Source organism: Pipistrellus hanaki (assembly GCF_964339955.1).
Source record: "Pipistrellus hanaki genome assembly, chromosome: 4".
Classification (NCBI taxonomy): Eukaryota; Metazoa; Chordata; class Mammalia; order Chiroptera; family Vespertilionidae; genus Pipistrellus; species Pipistrellus hanaki.
Window position 1 is genome coordinate 39,187,716 of NC_140506.1, and position 17,384 is coordinate 39,205,099.

General features: G+C 39.5%; 1 protein-coding gene and 1 pseudogene across 3 annotated transcripts in view; one reads left to right on the forward strand and one right to left on the reverse strand.

The window, feature by feature from the left end:
• Positions 1 to 4,048, reverse strand: part of ACOT12 (acyl-CoA thioesterase 12) — a 32,679-nt gene extending 28,631 nt beyond the window's left edge. Inside the window, exons 1-3 of one of the 2 annotated variants that reach the window (XM_084881308.1) lie at positions 3,918 to 4,048; positions 3,776 to 3,878; positions 848 to 917 (exon numbers count right to left, since the gene is read on the reverse strand). In XM_084881308.1, the coding sequence (XP_084737434.1) occupies positions 848 to 917; positions 3,776 to 3,878; positions 3,918 to 3,980 (236 nt within the window). In that variant the 5' untranslated portion in view covers positions 3,981 to 4,048. Of the gene's footprint in view, positions 1 to 847; positions 918 to 3,775 lie in introns of both variants that reach the window. The other variant, XM_084881309.1, reaches the window with a different exon arrangement.
• Positions 4,049 to 14,918: 10,870 nt separating this feature from the next.
• Positions 14,919 to 16,363, forward strand: LOC311621790 (vesicle-associated membrane protein-associated protein A-like; annotated as a pseudogene). Its single transcript has one exon. The product of its transcript is annotated as a vesicle-associated membrane protein-associated protein A-like (transcript).
• Positions 16,364 to 17,384: the final 1,021 nt, after the last annotated feature.

A 17,384-nucleotide genomic window follows, 5' to 3' on the forward strand; every position in this document is an offset into this window, starting at 1 on the left:
CCTTATCTTTTAGAAATATATACTGATAATGCAAACACAAAATGGCAAAAACATTTCAATGATGAGGTTACTAGTTAAGCCTAAGTTACAGATTGTAGGATGGAAAGTATGTAATAGGTATTTTATTACAATGTACTGTTGGCATTGCCAAATTTAATAATGGTGCTTTATTTCCAAATAAGTGTGAATTTGCAGTAATTTTTAATTTTTACAGATGATCCCTTGGAATTATATCAAAATAGTCCAGGTGTGTGGGAATCTAGAGGGGAATTGATAAAACCAGAGTGTCCATGAGTTGATCGTTGTCATAGTTACTGGTAGGTGAAGGGTCTTTGGGGATACATGGAACTATTCTCTCATCTTTTGGGTATGTTTGAATATTTGTATATCTTGAAATTTTCTACATTAAGATATGGTAAGCACACACACACTCCCATACATAAAATGTTTTTCATAATTAAACATCTTAACTCAGATAAATTAATGTTTACCCAACAACCTAATGATGCCATTCACCATCACAGAGATACTTATTATCATTAATTATTCTCCTAGCAGAAGAAGGAGCCATTAGGAATCAGCTTCAAGAAACCCTGCTATGCCTTAGACCAGAATGCATATAAATACATAATGCAAGCAGCTATTTCTCAACAAAATCAGGATTGAATTTACAGTTAAGAAAAGTTTATTAAAAGTAGGTCCTGCAATTTTTTTTACTGACTTACATTGGGTCAGATGTTATTTATTTTGTTAAGAAATTGGTTACTGACTTAACACAATGAAGCTTACATGTTTTCAATGAACCAATATACTCAGGAGAAGGGCATGGAAGAGCAGTTCCCCTTACCTGGCTGTCTCCTCAAACTGAATGTCATCCACGGAGGCTGTGACACAGGAAACCCCAGCATGTTTCTCAGCTTAAAAAAAAAAAATAGGCAAAAATGGGCTGCATTAGTAATGTTTGAATATTTCAGCCTAGGGGAAAAGGAGTACAATTCAAGTGGATTTATTTTAGTAATCCATCCTCTCATTCAATATAAGACTCCTGTGCCCACACTCTGGATTGTCTGAATCATAGCCGCTCCTTTGCTGTGGAAGTTATATTTCCACTGCATTAAAATTACTATAGTTCCTTCTTTGATTGAAAATTCGATACCAGGACCCAGCATATCAAGTTATTCAAATAGCAATTTTAGTAACTTGGTGCCAGCTTCGAAAGTTTTGCTAGGTACTACCTTCCTTTGGTTTTTAACACAAAGCATCAAAGCTGTATCCATTATCCCACACGACCAGCAGCTAAAGGTAGTTAAGCCACTTAGCCAGCGAAAGCACTGAGGTATGGGAAACCTTGAGAGCACACCCCAAAGCATAGAGGAACTTCTCTGGACACCAGAGACACACAGTAGGCACTTAGTGAATGTTTGTTATTTTTTACTAGTAGGTTCACACCAAACTCACTGTGTATTAACTACATTGCAGGAGGAGAGTACTGACGAGGGTGGAGCGAAGTTAGGGAGGAACTCCAGTGATTTCGATGTTCTATGTCTGCATTTAATTTGTTGAGAGAGTTTAATTGTTGGTTTCACTTTACACAAAAATATCAGATTTCATTCTCTTTGGGAACATTTTGGACATGTGCTTCTGCCAGAATTTGACTCTGAGGAACAGTCACTTAAAACCCAAACAGAATGCACTGGCTCTTTAAGAACTTTTAACCCCATTTTGGGGACTTCACTCCTGGTGCCACATTATGAAAACAGTGAATTATAATGAATTTGTATGCTTTGTGGGTTACTTTAATTGCAGTGTATAAGCGGTAAGAAAATCTAAGTATTTAAAACACTCCTCTCTATGATTCAATTCTGTGTAAAACTGGACATTCTGTTTTTACTAGTTGGAAAATAACTGTTCTTCTAAACATGAACATAACATGAAAACTAACCACAGCAGAACTCAGTGATGGAATGGGGAAGATGAGCTTCCCACCTATACAATTTAGTGAGAGGAAGAGTACATAAAAACATCAGAGTATAAACACAGGGTGAACAAAAGTAGACTTACAGTTGTAATACAAATAAATACTGCAATCATTAATAAAGAATAACATAAGGATAATCTGTGTTTTACATATTCACAACTGTAAACATACTTTTGCTCACCCTCTACTTACTGTGGCATCAATTTAATTCAGTGTATCAGACTTTTGTCAAGTTCCCAGAGACTTATCTGAATCAGTCCCATCTTTTACCAAGTCTATTCAGTGGCAGAGGGCCAGCCACAGTCATTGACCTTTTAGTGCTTTAAGATTTCCAGAAAACGAATGGGCCCTGGCAGATATATTCTGCAAAACATTGACTAATAACACTCATTCTCACTACCTGACACAAGGGAAATGGGTGTTGAGCTTATAAAACTATTCTTGCTAATAAAGTGTTATCATGTACATCAACATGTTACCAATTTTGAATGATTTAAATCTGTAGCACCATACTAGATTGCACTAGGGACTAAGAAGCAAAGAACTATGGTAATAGCATTTGTTAAGCATTTATTATTGGCCAGGCCCTGAACTAAGAACTTAAGTATGCCCATTACATGAGGCTGGTACAATGATTGGTTCCATTTTACAAACGAAGAAATTTTGGCTTACAAAATTTGGTTCAAATAAAGTCTTACAAATATGTATTCTCCACCGTAGGGTTGGACATTTCGTACCTCAGTGGTTTAAGTTGGAAAGGACATTGCGATAAAGTTGACCAATGGGTGATGTCAACGTGGTTGGAAAGACTTCTCTAAGGAAGTGACATCTAAGCTGAGATGTGACACAGGGGAGGGGCCAAGAGAAGAATATAAGGGCAAAAGGAAAGTCAGGCCCAGAGGATGGAGCAGAGGCCACAGAAGGGTGTGTTAGGCCACAAGCGGATGCAGAAACAGGCCTGAGAAGAGAGTAATCCTCTTCTTTCACCAGACAGCAAAGCGATGTGCAGAAACATAACCAATACTACTCCTTTAAGTGAATGTTGAAAATATAGTTCTTTTTTAAATTATAAAAAAATGTCATGGGTTCGTTCCTGTTCCTTTTCAATGAATTCAGTTTTGAAACTTTCGAATAAGCTCAATATGGATAAAAATAACCCACCTAAACAAATTCTGTGGAGCCCTCATTTATACAGTGCGGTAAAGGAGTCCTAAGACGAAACTGTTTGAGAACTATTGGCCTAGGTCAGTGTTTCCCAAACTTCTCAAAATTGTATACTTTTGAGAACATATAGGTATACAATTTTACCTATATGTTCCCAAAAATTCTAGTTTAGCACTTCTTAGTTAGGATTCAGGAATCTGTAGTTTAACAACTCCACCAGGTGATTCTCATCTTGAGAGAAGGTTGGGAAACACTGGCCTAGGTCATTCCCAGCGTTGGATGAACTGGCTTAATTAACCATGATGGTCCTGGCTGCTCAGGGCTCACAAGTCAAAACATCCCTCTCTCCTCACTCACACCTGGACTTGGGGCGGCTGGGGAGCCAGACGGGGGCTCCCCCCCCACCCCCCATGATCATCCAGGATCCTCCCTAGTCCTGCCACCCTGCATCCCGCCATCCGCACCCCCACACCCCAGCCCGACTCCTATTTCCCAGACACCCCGCCATCCAGGACCCTCCTCTGTACCCCGAGCTCCCCCTCTCCCCCTCCCCTTACCTTCCTTCCGGCCCCGGACAACCCCACCGTTCCCCGTTCTGGACCCCTTCCAGCCCGCCTGGCCGCCGCGCCCTACCTGCCAGGCAGGCGGTGGTGTCGATCCACTTGAGCAGCTGCCCGGCGCTCAGCTCGCCGCGGGCGTTGGCGTGCGCCGGCTGGATGGCCTGGCTCATGTGCACCTCGCGGGGCGCCTGCTGGAGGGCCTGGCTCCTGTGCACCTCGCGGGGCGCCTGCTGGAGGGCCTGGCTCCTGTGCACCTCGCGGGGCGCCGGCCGCTCCATGAGTCCCCGGGGAGAGAGAGGAGGGAGAGAGGCCCCTCCGCCCGCCGCGCGCCTGGCCAGCGCCCGGCCGCCCAGACCAAAGGGCACCCGGTAGCCGCGCCCTGGCCCCCGGCCCGCTCCCTGCCCGCCCGACGCCGGGCGCTCGGGAAAATGAGGTTCAGGTGCCAGGAATATCGCTCCAACATCGCGAGGAGGGCGAAGGCGAGCTCTCTCCTGTTTCGGAAGTTAAATCCGGGGGCAGACTAAGTTGGCAAGGCCGCGGAGAGCCTGGCTTTCCCACCCGAAAGGGAGGAAAGCAGTGCTCAGCGCAGAGGGGCGCAGAGGATTAGATGGGATAATGTAGGAAACTCACAGCACCTGCCTGCCTGTTTACGTGGTGAGTAAATAGTGAGGCCTGAAGAATCCGACAGGTGATGAAGAGATAAGAATTGATTATGCTAAGTGAAATAAGCCAGGCAGTGAAAGAAAAACACCACATGATCTCACTCATTTGTGGGTAATAAAGAACATTATAATGGTTCCAAATAACCCTTTGTTGTTGATCGATCATTTTGTTATAAAATTACCCCTGCTGCCAAACAAACAACAAACAAACGTCCTGAGTTTTGCAGACACATCAGAGTCACTTAAACTAAGGCAACCTTTTGGTTTTAATCTAGAGAATTTATGATACCAGCAAATCCCAAGAGAATCTTCTTTATGGAAAACAAAATCTAGAACATTAGATGAGAGTGTTCATTCTCAGCCTTTAGCACATAAAAGCTGCTACACTTTTCCTAGAGCGGGAGTCACTGGCTGTACAAAGCAGTTCGCACTAAGGAAGGGGTGACATCAGAAAACCACCAGCGTGCAGTATGGTTCACGGATGTCATATTGTTAGGGGCCGCTGCCCCTGGGAGAGCATTTATGAGTGAAGAGACATAAATGCCCAGAGAGCTGAAGCAACACGCCAGGCATGCAGCTGACTGAAGAGGAGCAGCGAAGGAAGCAGAGCCCCGAGCTAAGCCCGGGGCTCCTGACTGTCCAAAGTAGCTGGCCACAAAAGCTAATGGACCCCAGCGGATGGCTGTGCTTTTTCTTTTCTTTTTCTTTTTTTTAAGTTTTTTTTTTAATTTTTTTAAATTTTTATTTATTTTATTTTATTTTAATATATTTTATTGATTTTTTTTTGCCCCTCTCCTTCCCTCCCATACATACCCTCCCTCCCAGCATCATGCTGAGTGAAATAAGCCAATCAATGAAAGAGAAATACCACACGACCTCACTCATTTATGGATAATAAAGAACATTATAAACTGATGAACCAAAAGATAGATATAGAGACAGTAAAGCAACAAGCAGACTGTCAATTTGCAGTGGGGAGGGGAGGAAGATCTGGGGGAGATAAGAGATCAACCGAAGGACTTGTGTACATGCATATAAGCACAACCAATGGACACAAAACACTGGGGCTTTTTCATCCCTGTGTAGGTGGCCTGCTGAGCTCCCACCTGGAGATATCAGAATGGAGAGTCTTAAGTTTCCTTGACCTGTTAAAGATTTTTTTTTCCAACAAAAAAAACTTGATCATCTTCAAAATCCTCTCTGAGTAGGTTTCCATCCCATATCAGCATAAGAATTAGATGCAGTCAGTTAGGCAAGTATGAAGTTTGTCTTTTATAAAAAGCACAAAAATAACCTTTCTAAGCAAACAAACGAAAGTTTAGGCCGCCAAGATGGTCGTCTCATGCAGTTATATAATTATTTCAGTGACAATGTTATTATTCCAATCTCTTTTGACCCTCCTCTTTGGAAAACACCGTTAGAGTTCTTAATAGTATTTTGGCAGATTAGATTATTGTTCGGTGAATATCGACTCCATTTTCTGTGAACTCCATGGGAGGCATTTATGCAGGTTGTGCTTGGCCACGTAACTTACTTTGGAATGGAGAGTGGGGAAGTAAAAATGTGTCAGTTCCAAGCCAAGCCCTTCCAGGCACCACATGTTCTTGGGAATGTCTGACCTCTGCCATGAGGAGATTATGTGCCTAAATAGCCGCCCATCAGCATCTGGGTGCCAGGCTGAGTTCCCATTTTGCAGAGCGATTCTAGCCAACCTGCAGATTCGCAGCCTGAAGCTGAGCCACTGAGCAGACAAACAGACTCGTGAAGGAGACATTACTTACTGTTGTATGTCACTGTGATTAGAGAGTTATACACCAATAAACTGATGGTTCCATGCATGAATTTCATTTATTAATATTTTAGGAAATTTATTAAGTTACTGAAAATAGAATTTGTGTTTAGGTTGAGTTGTATTATTTGGGTTTAAACCACTGACAAAGTGGCAGTATTACGTATATGCTCATATACTTGGTTTCTGTTAAACTTGAGGAATTAAAAAAAATATTTTAAGCACAGGTGTGAGAAGTTGGCTTTCCAAAGTGATTATCTGGAAGGGGACAGCTTGTATCTGTATCTGTATGTTAGGGATGTTTGATAAAAAAGCAGACACAGTACACAAACTCACTATTGTGTTTTCCCATTTGTATTATCTCCTATTTACATGTCTTTTGATTATGGTTTCATATCTTTTGTTGGTTTCACACTGATTTTCATTTTAATAGCCTCAGCCTACAACCACCATTCTTATGTCTTCTGAATGGTCTCTTTTTCTCCTGCACAATGAAAATGTCATTTTTTGCTATTATGTTTGAAGAAAAGGCTCCCATTTTCTGTTTCTGTTTAGAGACATCTTTTGAAGATGAGCAGAATGTGAAGCCAGCTTGATTTTTAAAGGTCATGCACGACGCAGGAAAGCTGATTGGGACGCGTGTGGCAAGTATGATAATGAGAACATCTTCAGAATGTTGGAGTGGGAAGGAAGCCGGACAGTCTGACCTCCTCATTCTGGAGAAGAGAAAACGAAGTGTTTGCCCCGAGTCCCACTGCAAGGCAGTGATCGGGCTTTGGGGAAACTGAGAGCAAGAAGCATGAAGTATAAGGAAAGAGAACAAAGTGCTTCCGCCAGAAACAGACCCTCCAACAGGAATCTGAAAGCAAGCAGTTTATCTGGGACGGGAAAGCGGGCTCTGCGGCAGAGCTTCGCCTCAGTAGGACATTAGGACGCTGTCAGCTGGTGATGGATGCTGGGATGGTGAGCGCTGGAGGGATGCAGGCAAGGCACCGAGAGCCTGGGTCCTTCACTGCTCTGCACATCAGAGGCCGCTGGGAGCCTTCTCATTTTAGGAGGCGAATCCCAGGCAGAGGGTTAGGAAATTTAAAGTATTTCATGTAGAAAGACTTTCATACGCAATTCATGAAAGAAGTACTTTAAGGGAATGCTAGATCATAGCCCATGACAAGGATTTTTTATATTTGCATTTTTGATTTTGGTTTGTAGTTTTTCCCTTCTGTTTTCTTTTTTCTTTCTTCCATTCCCAACCTCTGTTTTTGTCAATCTGGAACCAGTCTTCATTTTCATAACCTTGCCCCTTTGAAGGTTACAGGCCAGCTATTTCTCAGCTTGGGTTTGCCTGCTATCTTATCATAGCTAGATTAAGTTTATGCATCTCCGGCAGGGATGTTAAGGATGATGCTGTGCATCTTACCTAGTGGTGCACAGTGTGAAATGTCCCGTTTTTGATGATGTTCATTTTGGTCATTTCATTAAAATGGTGTCTCCAAGTTTTTCTCCTGGAAATTGCCCTATTCGTAGTTAAGAAACATTTTGTGTGCAGGTTCATTGGAATTATGTAAATATCCATTCCTTAATAAATTTTTTGATTTGTTCATTCATTTATTTTTATTTCTATGGATCCGTGGTTTCTTATTTTATTCACAAGTGTGCCCACCCACAGAGGTACTACAATAGACTTGGCCATGACCTGCATGCAGCGAGGCCGAGCCTGTGGTTTATGTGAGTGAAGGGCACAGGTCTCACATGGCAGAGCAGCAGGTCGGCACCCACAGAGCAGTGCTGTACCCCCAGGGACACTGAGCCAGGGCGTGGTTCCCGGGAGTGGTGCTGGCAAGCTACAATGAATCCGGGGAATTTGATTCTTTAATTCAGGAAGAGGAATTTCCTGGTGACAAATGGGTAATATTTATCCCCAATAGAAAGCATCAATCTGCCCTGAAGAGACCGTCAGATTACATTCTGGGGATGAAACAAGATTAGTTCTGACAGGTATATAGATCCTCAAAGAATGCGCAGTAACTCCTCATAAAACAGCCTGAAAGCATTCTTTCTGACAGTTTGACATTTTGTAAAAAGCCTTTATGACTGAGCATGATAATATCCTGTCTTAAATTTTATAATTGTTTAATACAAGCATGATTTTCTTTTCTTCAAAAAGATTAATTAATCTAATTATTCAACACAAATTGTTTTGCAAGTCTAGTCCTGAGTTGACCAGACACTGGGCTAAGCATAAGGGAGGGCTCCTGTTCTCAGGGAACTCTTAGTCTGGTGGGGAGGACAGATGAACAAACCAGGAGTGTGCTGAGGGAAGGGGGTAAAAAAGGTACAGTACACAGTACCCTGGGGATCCAGCGGGGAGGCTCTCCTCCACCGGGCCATCCCCAGACAGTCTTCACCACTCTGTCAATTAAGCAGCAGGACCCAAGCATCTTAAGCAAAGAGTACTGCGTTAGGGCTCCCAGAATTGACTGGATATGAAAAGGCAGGCCGTGGGAAGGAGCAAAGATTATGCTGCAGGGCTGGGGAGCACAGCAAAAGTTGCTTATGAAGATTCTGGTATGGTCCAGTCCCTGCTCCCCCCTTCCTCCTGGAACTTGGTCAAGATGGAAAGTCCCGGGAGAGAGCATCTACTTGGCTGAGCTTAAATAATACGTCTACCCATGACCCTAGGGCCGGGGAAGGGAAGGACACAGGGAGGGGTGAGATCTGTTCCTCTCAGTGTCAGCAGAGATGAGATAGGTGGCTGGCATTATCTTCTAAGATTAAACACAGAGGGAGAGAACTTATTCCTTAAAAGGAAAGTGAGTTCTAATTAGGAATGGAGAATAGAAGCTAGATACATTTTAAAAATTACCAATGACTCATATAAGGCATGGGAAGACTATGGTTCAGTGGTTGAGCATTATATGAACCAAGAGGTCGCGGTTTGATTCCTGATAAGGACATATGCCTGGGTTGTGGGCTTGATCCCCAGTGGGGGGCACTTAGGAGGCAGATGATCAATGACTCTTCCTTATCATTGATGTTTCTCTCTCTCTTTTCCTCACTCTTCCTCTCTGAAATAAATAAAGATATATTTTTAAAAAAGAATTATTTTCTGCTGTGTGATTGATTCCCTTAATACATTTTAACAATATTTATATTTAATTAAAAATAACTTTACATTAGATGGTCGTATTTTGTAGGTCAGAAAAATGTTGGAACTAATAAACACAAATGTCTTTTGTTTTGTTTTGTTAATCCTCACCTGAGGATATTTTTCCATTGATTTTTAGAGAGAATGGAAGGGAGGGGGAGATACAGAGAGAAACATCAATATGAGAGAGACATATCGATTGGTTGATTGGTTGCCTCCCACACACACCCTGACCAGGGCTGGAGATTGAGCCTGCAACCAAGGTACATGTCCTTGACCAGAATCAAACCCGGGACCCTTCAGTCCATAGGGGCAATGCTCTATCCACTGAGCCACACCGGCTGGGGCAGGAGTTCCCTGTTGTGATTCCTGGTCAGGACACATATCTAGTTTGCATGCTCAATCTACAGTAAGGGGGTGTGCAGGAGGTAGCCCATCAAGGTTTCTCTCTCATCTATATTTCTCTCTTTCTCTCTTTCTCTCTCTCTCTCTCTCTCTCTCTCTCTCTCTCTCTCTCTCTCCCCCCCTTCCTCTCATAAATAAATAAAAAAAATATTCAAAACAAATACTTCAGCATGCAAATCTTTGCGGAATCTTTTCCCAGGGGATATCCCACTTGTAGACAGATTTGATTAGGAGGAAGAATCCTGTGGGGGATCAAATCAACCCAGTGGCCAAGAGTTTTAGGTTTCCACAGCTAAACACAGCTGTACAATAACCTACGGTGACCTTCTCCTCTGAGTTTGGGGTAATCTATTGTATTATGCAGTATAGGATCCAGCGGAGGACATATTCAATGAAGAGAATATGTTCTTCATTGCAAACCTGTCCCTAAAAATTGTGGATCTTAGAGCAAAAGTCCAAATGGAGGCCCACACACACATCTAAATATTTAAGATTATAAGTACGTGAGCAAATTGTTAAATAAACTCTATTCTGTCCTCCCATCCAAAATAAATAAATAAATAAATAAATAAATAAGTAAATACATTTATAATGACAAAATAGGAAGTTGGCAAAATAGAAAACTCAATTTATTATTATACATATCTGTTCTGTTGATGGGCTGGTGCTGTTTGGATGAGAATTTTACCTAGCTGCTATGCACCACCATTACAAATACTGTCCTAATTTCCAAGTATCTCCTGAGTCAGGAAATAGAACATGAAAAAAAGGAAGACAGTACTCCTGGGAAATAATTTGGTATGCAGTAGAATACTTAAAGTTTCAAGTTTTTAGTCAGCCAGTGTACCTTGTTGACTGAAATAGAGCAAAACTTTAATATTTTTCAAATTGGAAAAAGAAACTTAACAGTTTGTTTTAAGAAAAATATGATGTATATTTTGGCATTTTAAAATAAACACTAAATTTTTACTCACATAATAGAATCAATCTAAGAACTGTTTTCCTTGTAATCTTTCCAATTATAATAGATTAATTATTTTGTTATTATTAGTAATTATAGCAACATTTATTGTTATGTGTGCCAGGCATTATATAAAGTGATTTATATGCATCATTTCATGTAATTGTCACAGAATTGGTATAGGTACTATTAATAGTTTTCATTTTATATTTGAGAAAATAAGCCCAAACTTATTTCTGAGATTCAACTCCTGGTTCTACCATTTTCCACTATGTGACTTTGGACAAGTACCTTGTCCAAATTAGAATTGAATCTGAGAAATCTGACTGCAGAGTCAACCTAATGCTTGAGATCATGATTGTACTTTTCTAGGTATATTGTACTATTTTATTTATTATATTTTATGTTATTATAATTATACTCTTATTTTATAGTCAATCTGAAATTAATTTCATCCTTACAGTTTGTTTTACTAAACAACTATAACTTCAGAAATTCAGCATAGTTTATCAAAATGTTGTTTGCAAAATGAAACTTTATTCTAAAATGTACCTCAAAATGCAAGACACAGTACCACTGTAAAAGGCAAATGCATATGTATGGACAATGGTGCAACTTAAAAAATATAAGTTAGCCTTTTTAAGAAGTCTTCCCCAATAAAGACTTATGGGTTCAACATAAAGATTTTTTTTCTGTTTCAAACAATTTAAATTATACAAAAAAACCTCTAGCACAATTCCAAAAACATAGCCAAATACAAAACTATACACAACTGTGAATCCGAGTACAAAAACAACATATATATGTACATTTGTTGAATCTGTGCAGATATATAGAGTGCATCCAATTAATTGTAGTCTAATTCAGGACAAATAGTACATCAACTAGAGAAAAAGATCCCCAACAAATCATAGAATGATGAATTAAGACTTTAAAAAGTGTCTGTCAAAGGATTTATTTCCAAAATCTCCCATATAATCTGGCAACTGTCTCCTCTTTCTCTTCCCCTCCCTCCAAAATATATGATTCTGTTTACTCTGATGTTAACCATTGTATGGCTTATTAAGACTTTGGCCATTTTAATTAAGATTTTTCATTATATTTGCTTTCCTGCAAGATTTTTTTCATCAATATGGCTTCTACATTCATATTCTAAACATCAGATACTAAAATCTCATTGCTACATCAGTGTATTATTGTGGTAGCTTTCTTCCCTCAAGTGGAATTTAAAGATCTCAGCAAATGAATGAAAAGGTATATGGACAACCTTTACAGAAGATGACTTCATAAAAATAAATTTTTATACTTTAATACCTCAGTTCTTAAAATATTATTAGTTACCATGTCAGAGTTTTAGAGCTTAGATTTAATAAAAGTTCAGAATGTAGACAAGAGGACAGAAGTTAGAACTATAAAATGTAGGCAAATATTTTTTATTCTTGTTAAATATGTGAATGGGTTTAATTGATTGGGCAGGGGATATATTTAATCACATCACCTTCAACTCTCATCACCTCTTTTTTTTTTTAAATTATTTTTTCTTTCTTTAAGAATCTAAAATTATCTGAGAAGATTGATATTAGACTATTTCTCTGGTATTTTCAATGAGAACTGACTGTTAACATAGGCAAGTGAACTAAAAAATAGTGGTTAGTTTTCAGAAAAATCAGGTCCCCAAATTTGTTCTTACTGGAAGAGAAAAAAAAAGATTTAAAAATTATTTTCAGATTATTTCTCTACTTCAATACAATTTTCTAACTATTAACAAGGTCTTATTTTGACATCAACAGTGCTAGATATAGCATTATTTGTAGGATTATCAAAATGTGATATAATTAAGAAGATATATTTTATCATTGTTACTTCTTTGAGAAATTTATAGTGCTTAGACATTTTTCAACTTAATATTATTATTTTAGAGGTGAACAAACTGAGGGTCAGAGAGAACATAAATAATGTGTTTAGAGTTGTATAGTGACAGCAGGATTGGCCCTATTCTGAGTGATGATACAGTGGTCTGTCACTCTGTTATACTATCTAAACTGCTAATAAGAGGTCTTTTATTTCTTAATTTTTAAAGATTAAATATAACAATAAGCAAAACTAATAAAACTTTGAAAGGCAATATTTGAATTGCTTTTTTCATTAGTTTGTATTTTGTTAGAAATTATACATATTTCTCATTAGGAAATATATCTCAATTTTTCAGTTTGGGGTCAAACAGTAATAAAAGCAAGATAATTGAGGTTATTTCAAGCTAAAGAGCTTCTCCATAGCAAAAAAATAATAATCAACAAAATAAAAAAGCAACCTATGGAATGGGACAAAATATTTTCAAACCATATTGTATCTGATAAGGTGTTAATATCCAAAATATAAAAGGAACTCCTACAACTCAATAACAAAAGTACTGATAACCCAATTAGAAAGTGAGCAAAGAACCTGAATAATTATGTTTTCAAAGAAGACATACAATAAACAAAAGGTATATGAAAAGGTATTCAATATCATTTTTTCATCAGGAAAATGCACATCAAAACTATAATGAGATAGTAGGATAACACTTATTAAAAAATCAAAAGATGATTGTTGACAAAAATGTGGAGAGAAGGAAACCCTTATATACTGTTGATGAGAATGTAAATTGGTAAAGAATTACGGAAAACAGTATTGAGGTTAAATAGAACAACCATAAATTAAAATTAAAAATAGAACTACCATATCATCAGGGTATTATCCATGGGAGTTGAAATCAGGATCTCAAAGAGACACTTGCACTTGCATATTCACTCAAGCATTATTCACAATAGCTAAGATATAAAAGTAACCTAAGTGTCTATTCATGAATAAATAGGTAAGGAAAATGTGGTACATACATATAATGACCATTATTCAGTCTTAAAAAAGAGGAAATCCTGGCATTTGCAACAACATGGATGAACCTGGACGTTATGCTAAGTAAAACAAGCCAGAGACAGAAAGACAAATTCTGTATTGTTTTAATTATGTGTGGAATCTAAAACAGTCAAATCCATAGAAACAAAGAGTATTATGTTGATTGCCAGTGGTTGGGCAGAGCAGATAATGAGGACGTGATGTTCAAAGGGCATAAAGTTTTGAGTACCAAAGATGAATAAGTTCTGGATATCTAATATACAGCATAGTGTCTATAGCTATATATATATACTAAATTTTTTTCTAAAAGGGTAGGTCTTTTGTTGTGTTCTTTACACTAAATATGATACTACACATTTATAATACTTGAACAAAGCTCATTTATAAAATATTAATAGACATTTGTCTCAGTGTTATATATGTAGCATAAAGAAGCAGAACAAACTCAGGACCTTCAAGAATCATATGCTTACCTAATGACATGCTTAACATGTATCACTAGAAGCCAGTAATCATGTTTAATAAACAAAATACAGTCAGCTCATTGCTGAGCTCTTATTTTCTACGAGAGGCCTGATGCACAAAATTTGTCCTTGCAGCCCCAGCCAGCCCTCCCAGCCCCTCGCGGCCCCTCGCAGCCCCTCGCAGCCCCTCCCAGCCTCAGCTGGCCTTGGCAGCCCCTGCTTCATCCAAAAGGTCGTCTGAAAGGTCGTCTGGAAGGTTGTTTGGCTGTTTGGTCTAATTAGCATATTAGCTCTATATTATATGGGATTAGTTATAAACCTCTTTGTTTCTTTTCTTAAAAGCTGCTAAAACCCAGATAGTGAAGTTAAAAAAAAAAAATCCCCCAAACAAAACCAAGCTAACACAACATGAACTATAAATTCCTAAAAACATTTTAATAAAGAATTAGAAGTTGGAAGTAAAGTTAACAATTAGCTTACAAGTTTTGCGGTTGTTTATGGGAACTGACAGAGAAGGCGGAGTAGGTACAGGGGGAGCAGTGGTGCGGTTCAGTCTAAGGAGCTGCTGACATGAGCTATATTGACTGGAGGAATCACCTTCTGCTGACACAGCCGTAAGTGTTTACTAACAGTGCTCCCACAATAGGACTCCAGGGACCACTGGGGAGGGGTACCAGCAGGAACAGATTGAGAAAGATTACTGCTAAATTGATTGGATGAACGATGGGTCTTATGGTAACGACACCCAGTATAGTTTTCCCCAAAGCAAATTATCTTGGAATACTGCTTTTATTGGATAAATGAATTCTTTTATCAAGATGTAAAAAGTTAATTTTTACATCTTGATAAAGTTGCAAAAAAAGTAAAAAAACAAACAAACAAACCCCCCCCCCCCAGAAGTTGTGAGATGCCATTACTACTTTCCACAGGAGCTTAAGATCTGTATTGACTTGCTGTTTTGAGTCCTTTTTGTCTTAACAATGTTTCTCAAAAGATTGGACTGTGTTCTTCCCAGTGCTTAAGTTATTCCTTGAGGAATAAAGTAGGTGTTTCAAGAATAACATTAATTCTTTTAAGCTAGTAGATACTTATGAAGGCACATTAACTTTTTAATAATTCTAAATAGTACCTTAACTACAAAGATGAATTGTAGGTACTAGAGATAACAGGACTTCCAAATTCTCTCTAGAGAATTGGGGGGAGGAAAGGGGAAGAAAGAGAAAATTTAAGGCAATTTAACTCACAAAAATTATGTGAATTTTGGCTGTGGGCTCCCGGCTGCACATAGTCAGGTGGGGCACAGAGGGCTGCAGTGTTGTGGCCTCGGCGGCTAGTGTGTAGTTGAGTCAGCTGTGAGATTGGATCCGGAGCTGCTGACTCAGCGACATAGCTGCAAGCGTCTGGGTGCTGGAGCCATGGACTGGCCTCCCCAGAGTTCAGCTGCGCTGCCGCTGCCGTGGTCCCCATCGCCAGCCAGCTGGCTCTGATGGTGTCCACCTCCGGGCCATGGTGAAGCCGGAGCAGATCCTGCCCCTCGCCCCTCCCACAGACCTCCACTTCACAAATGTAGTCACTACAAATCTTAAGTTGTGAAATCCATCATATAGAAAAGTATGCTTCCAAGCGAAGACTACAGCACCTTTTCAGTGCTGGTGAGGCCCAAGAGTGGGATTCCTGACCCGGGGTGACTGTGACTGCTTCAGGAATGCTACCGCCTTTGGACTCTGCTCCCAGCGAAAAGAATAAATACAAGTTTATGGCGCAGACAAGTTTTGCTCCACTAAACATTTCAGATATGGAAGCGGTGTGGAAAGAGGCAAAACCCGATGAGTTACTGGATTCTAAATTGAGATATTTTTGAAATGCCCAATGAAAACGATACATTGGATGACCTGGGACCTGGCAAAGCTGTTCCTCTGAATGCATCTAAATCAGGTGGACTCACACCAAAGCCACAAAGTTTTACTCATGACACTGAAACTGGGAAGCTCATAGAAGAGTGTGAAGGACTTCAGGGAGAAATGATGAAGCTAGCAGAAGAAAACAGACATCTGAGATGAAGGCTTAAGGCTCAGAAAGGTAGCAGCCTTGGATGAACCTGGATCCACCTCCACTGCATCCCTCGGAGATGATGTTGCCAGGCCTTTTCCTTTCCTTCTTGCTGTAATTGTGGCCATTTTCATTGGGCTCTTTCTAGGGAAATTCATCTTGTAGACTGAAGCATGCAGAGTGCTATTTCTTTTATTTTCTCTTGACCAGAAAAAGATATGCTTACCTACCATCTCACTGGCAGTATGGCCCATGGTGACCACTTTTTTGTGTGTATACAGTGTCATATTGGCTTTGCTTTTCTCTTACAGTTAGAAAATACAATAAATAAAAAACAACTGTTCAGCTACTGGACTAGGTATATATTATCAGATCATCACTAACAGATATCAGTCCTTTATGAAACTCATAAATTTTTTTTGTTTTTTTAAAATAAATCTTTATTGTTCATATTACAAATGTTCCTCATTTCCCCCCCTCTTTGTGGTTTTAATAAGAGTTCAGGAATTACTCAGTCTTCTGAATGTTATTTTAATAAACCCTTTAAAAGTTATGTTGCTGTTACCTCTCGAAATATGACTTTTTGTTGTTGTTAATCCTCACCCGATTCCCCTCCGCCCCCCCCCCCCCCCCATTGATTTTTAGAGAGAGTGGAAAGGATAGGGAGAGACACACACAGAGAAACACTGATGTGAGAGAGACACACATCAATTGGTTGCCTTCTGCATGCATACCAACAGGGGCTGGGGATTGAACCTGCAACCAAGGCATGTGCCCTGAACAGGAATTGAACTCTGGATCCTTCAATCCATGAGCTAACGCTCTGTCCACTGAGCTAAACATGCTAGGGCTGTATTATTTATTTAGATTGCTAATCTCATTCAGGAAGTGAGGGGAAATGGTGCCTCTTACAGTGTAAATTTGCTCCTTTACCTTGGCTAATATACTGATAGAATTTTCCTTAGCCCTTGTGAGGCAATTGCTGACTGAGTTTGTCATCCTTACAATCCTGTCCCATGGTATTTAACAAAAAACAATACTGTAAAAAATTATGTGAATTTCTTATTGAACAAGTTAGGCTTCAGTTGACCAAGATAATGCATGATTAGGTCACTAATTCCTTCACCGACCTGTAAGAGTATTTTCCATGTGCACTTCATCGTGAAAGGAAAACAGACTTCTTTTTTAGTCCCTTTTTTTATGTGCCAGTCCCCATCCCACCACCTTAATTTGTGCTTTGGCTTAAACATGCTTGAAAAGTAAGAGTCCCCATGATTCAGACAGAAGTTGTCAAACTTTCAGTCCCAGGAAA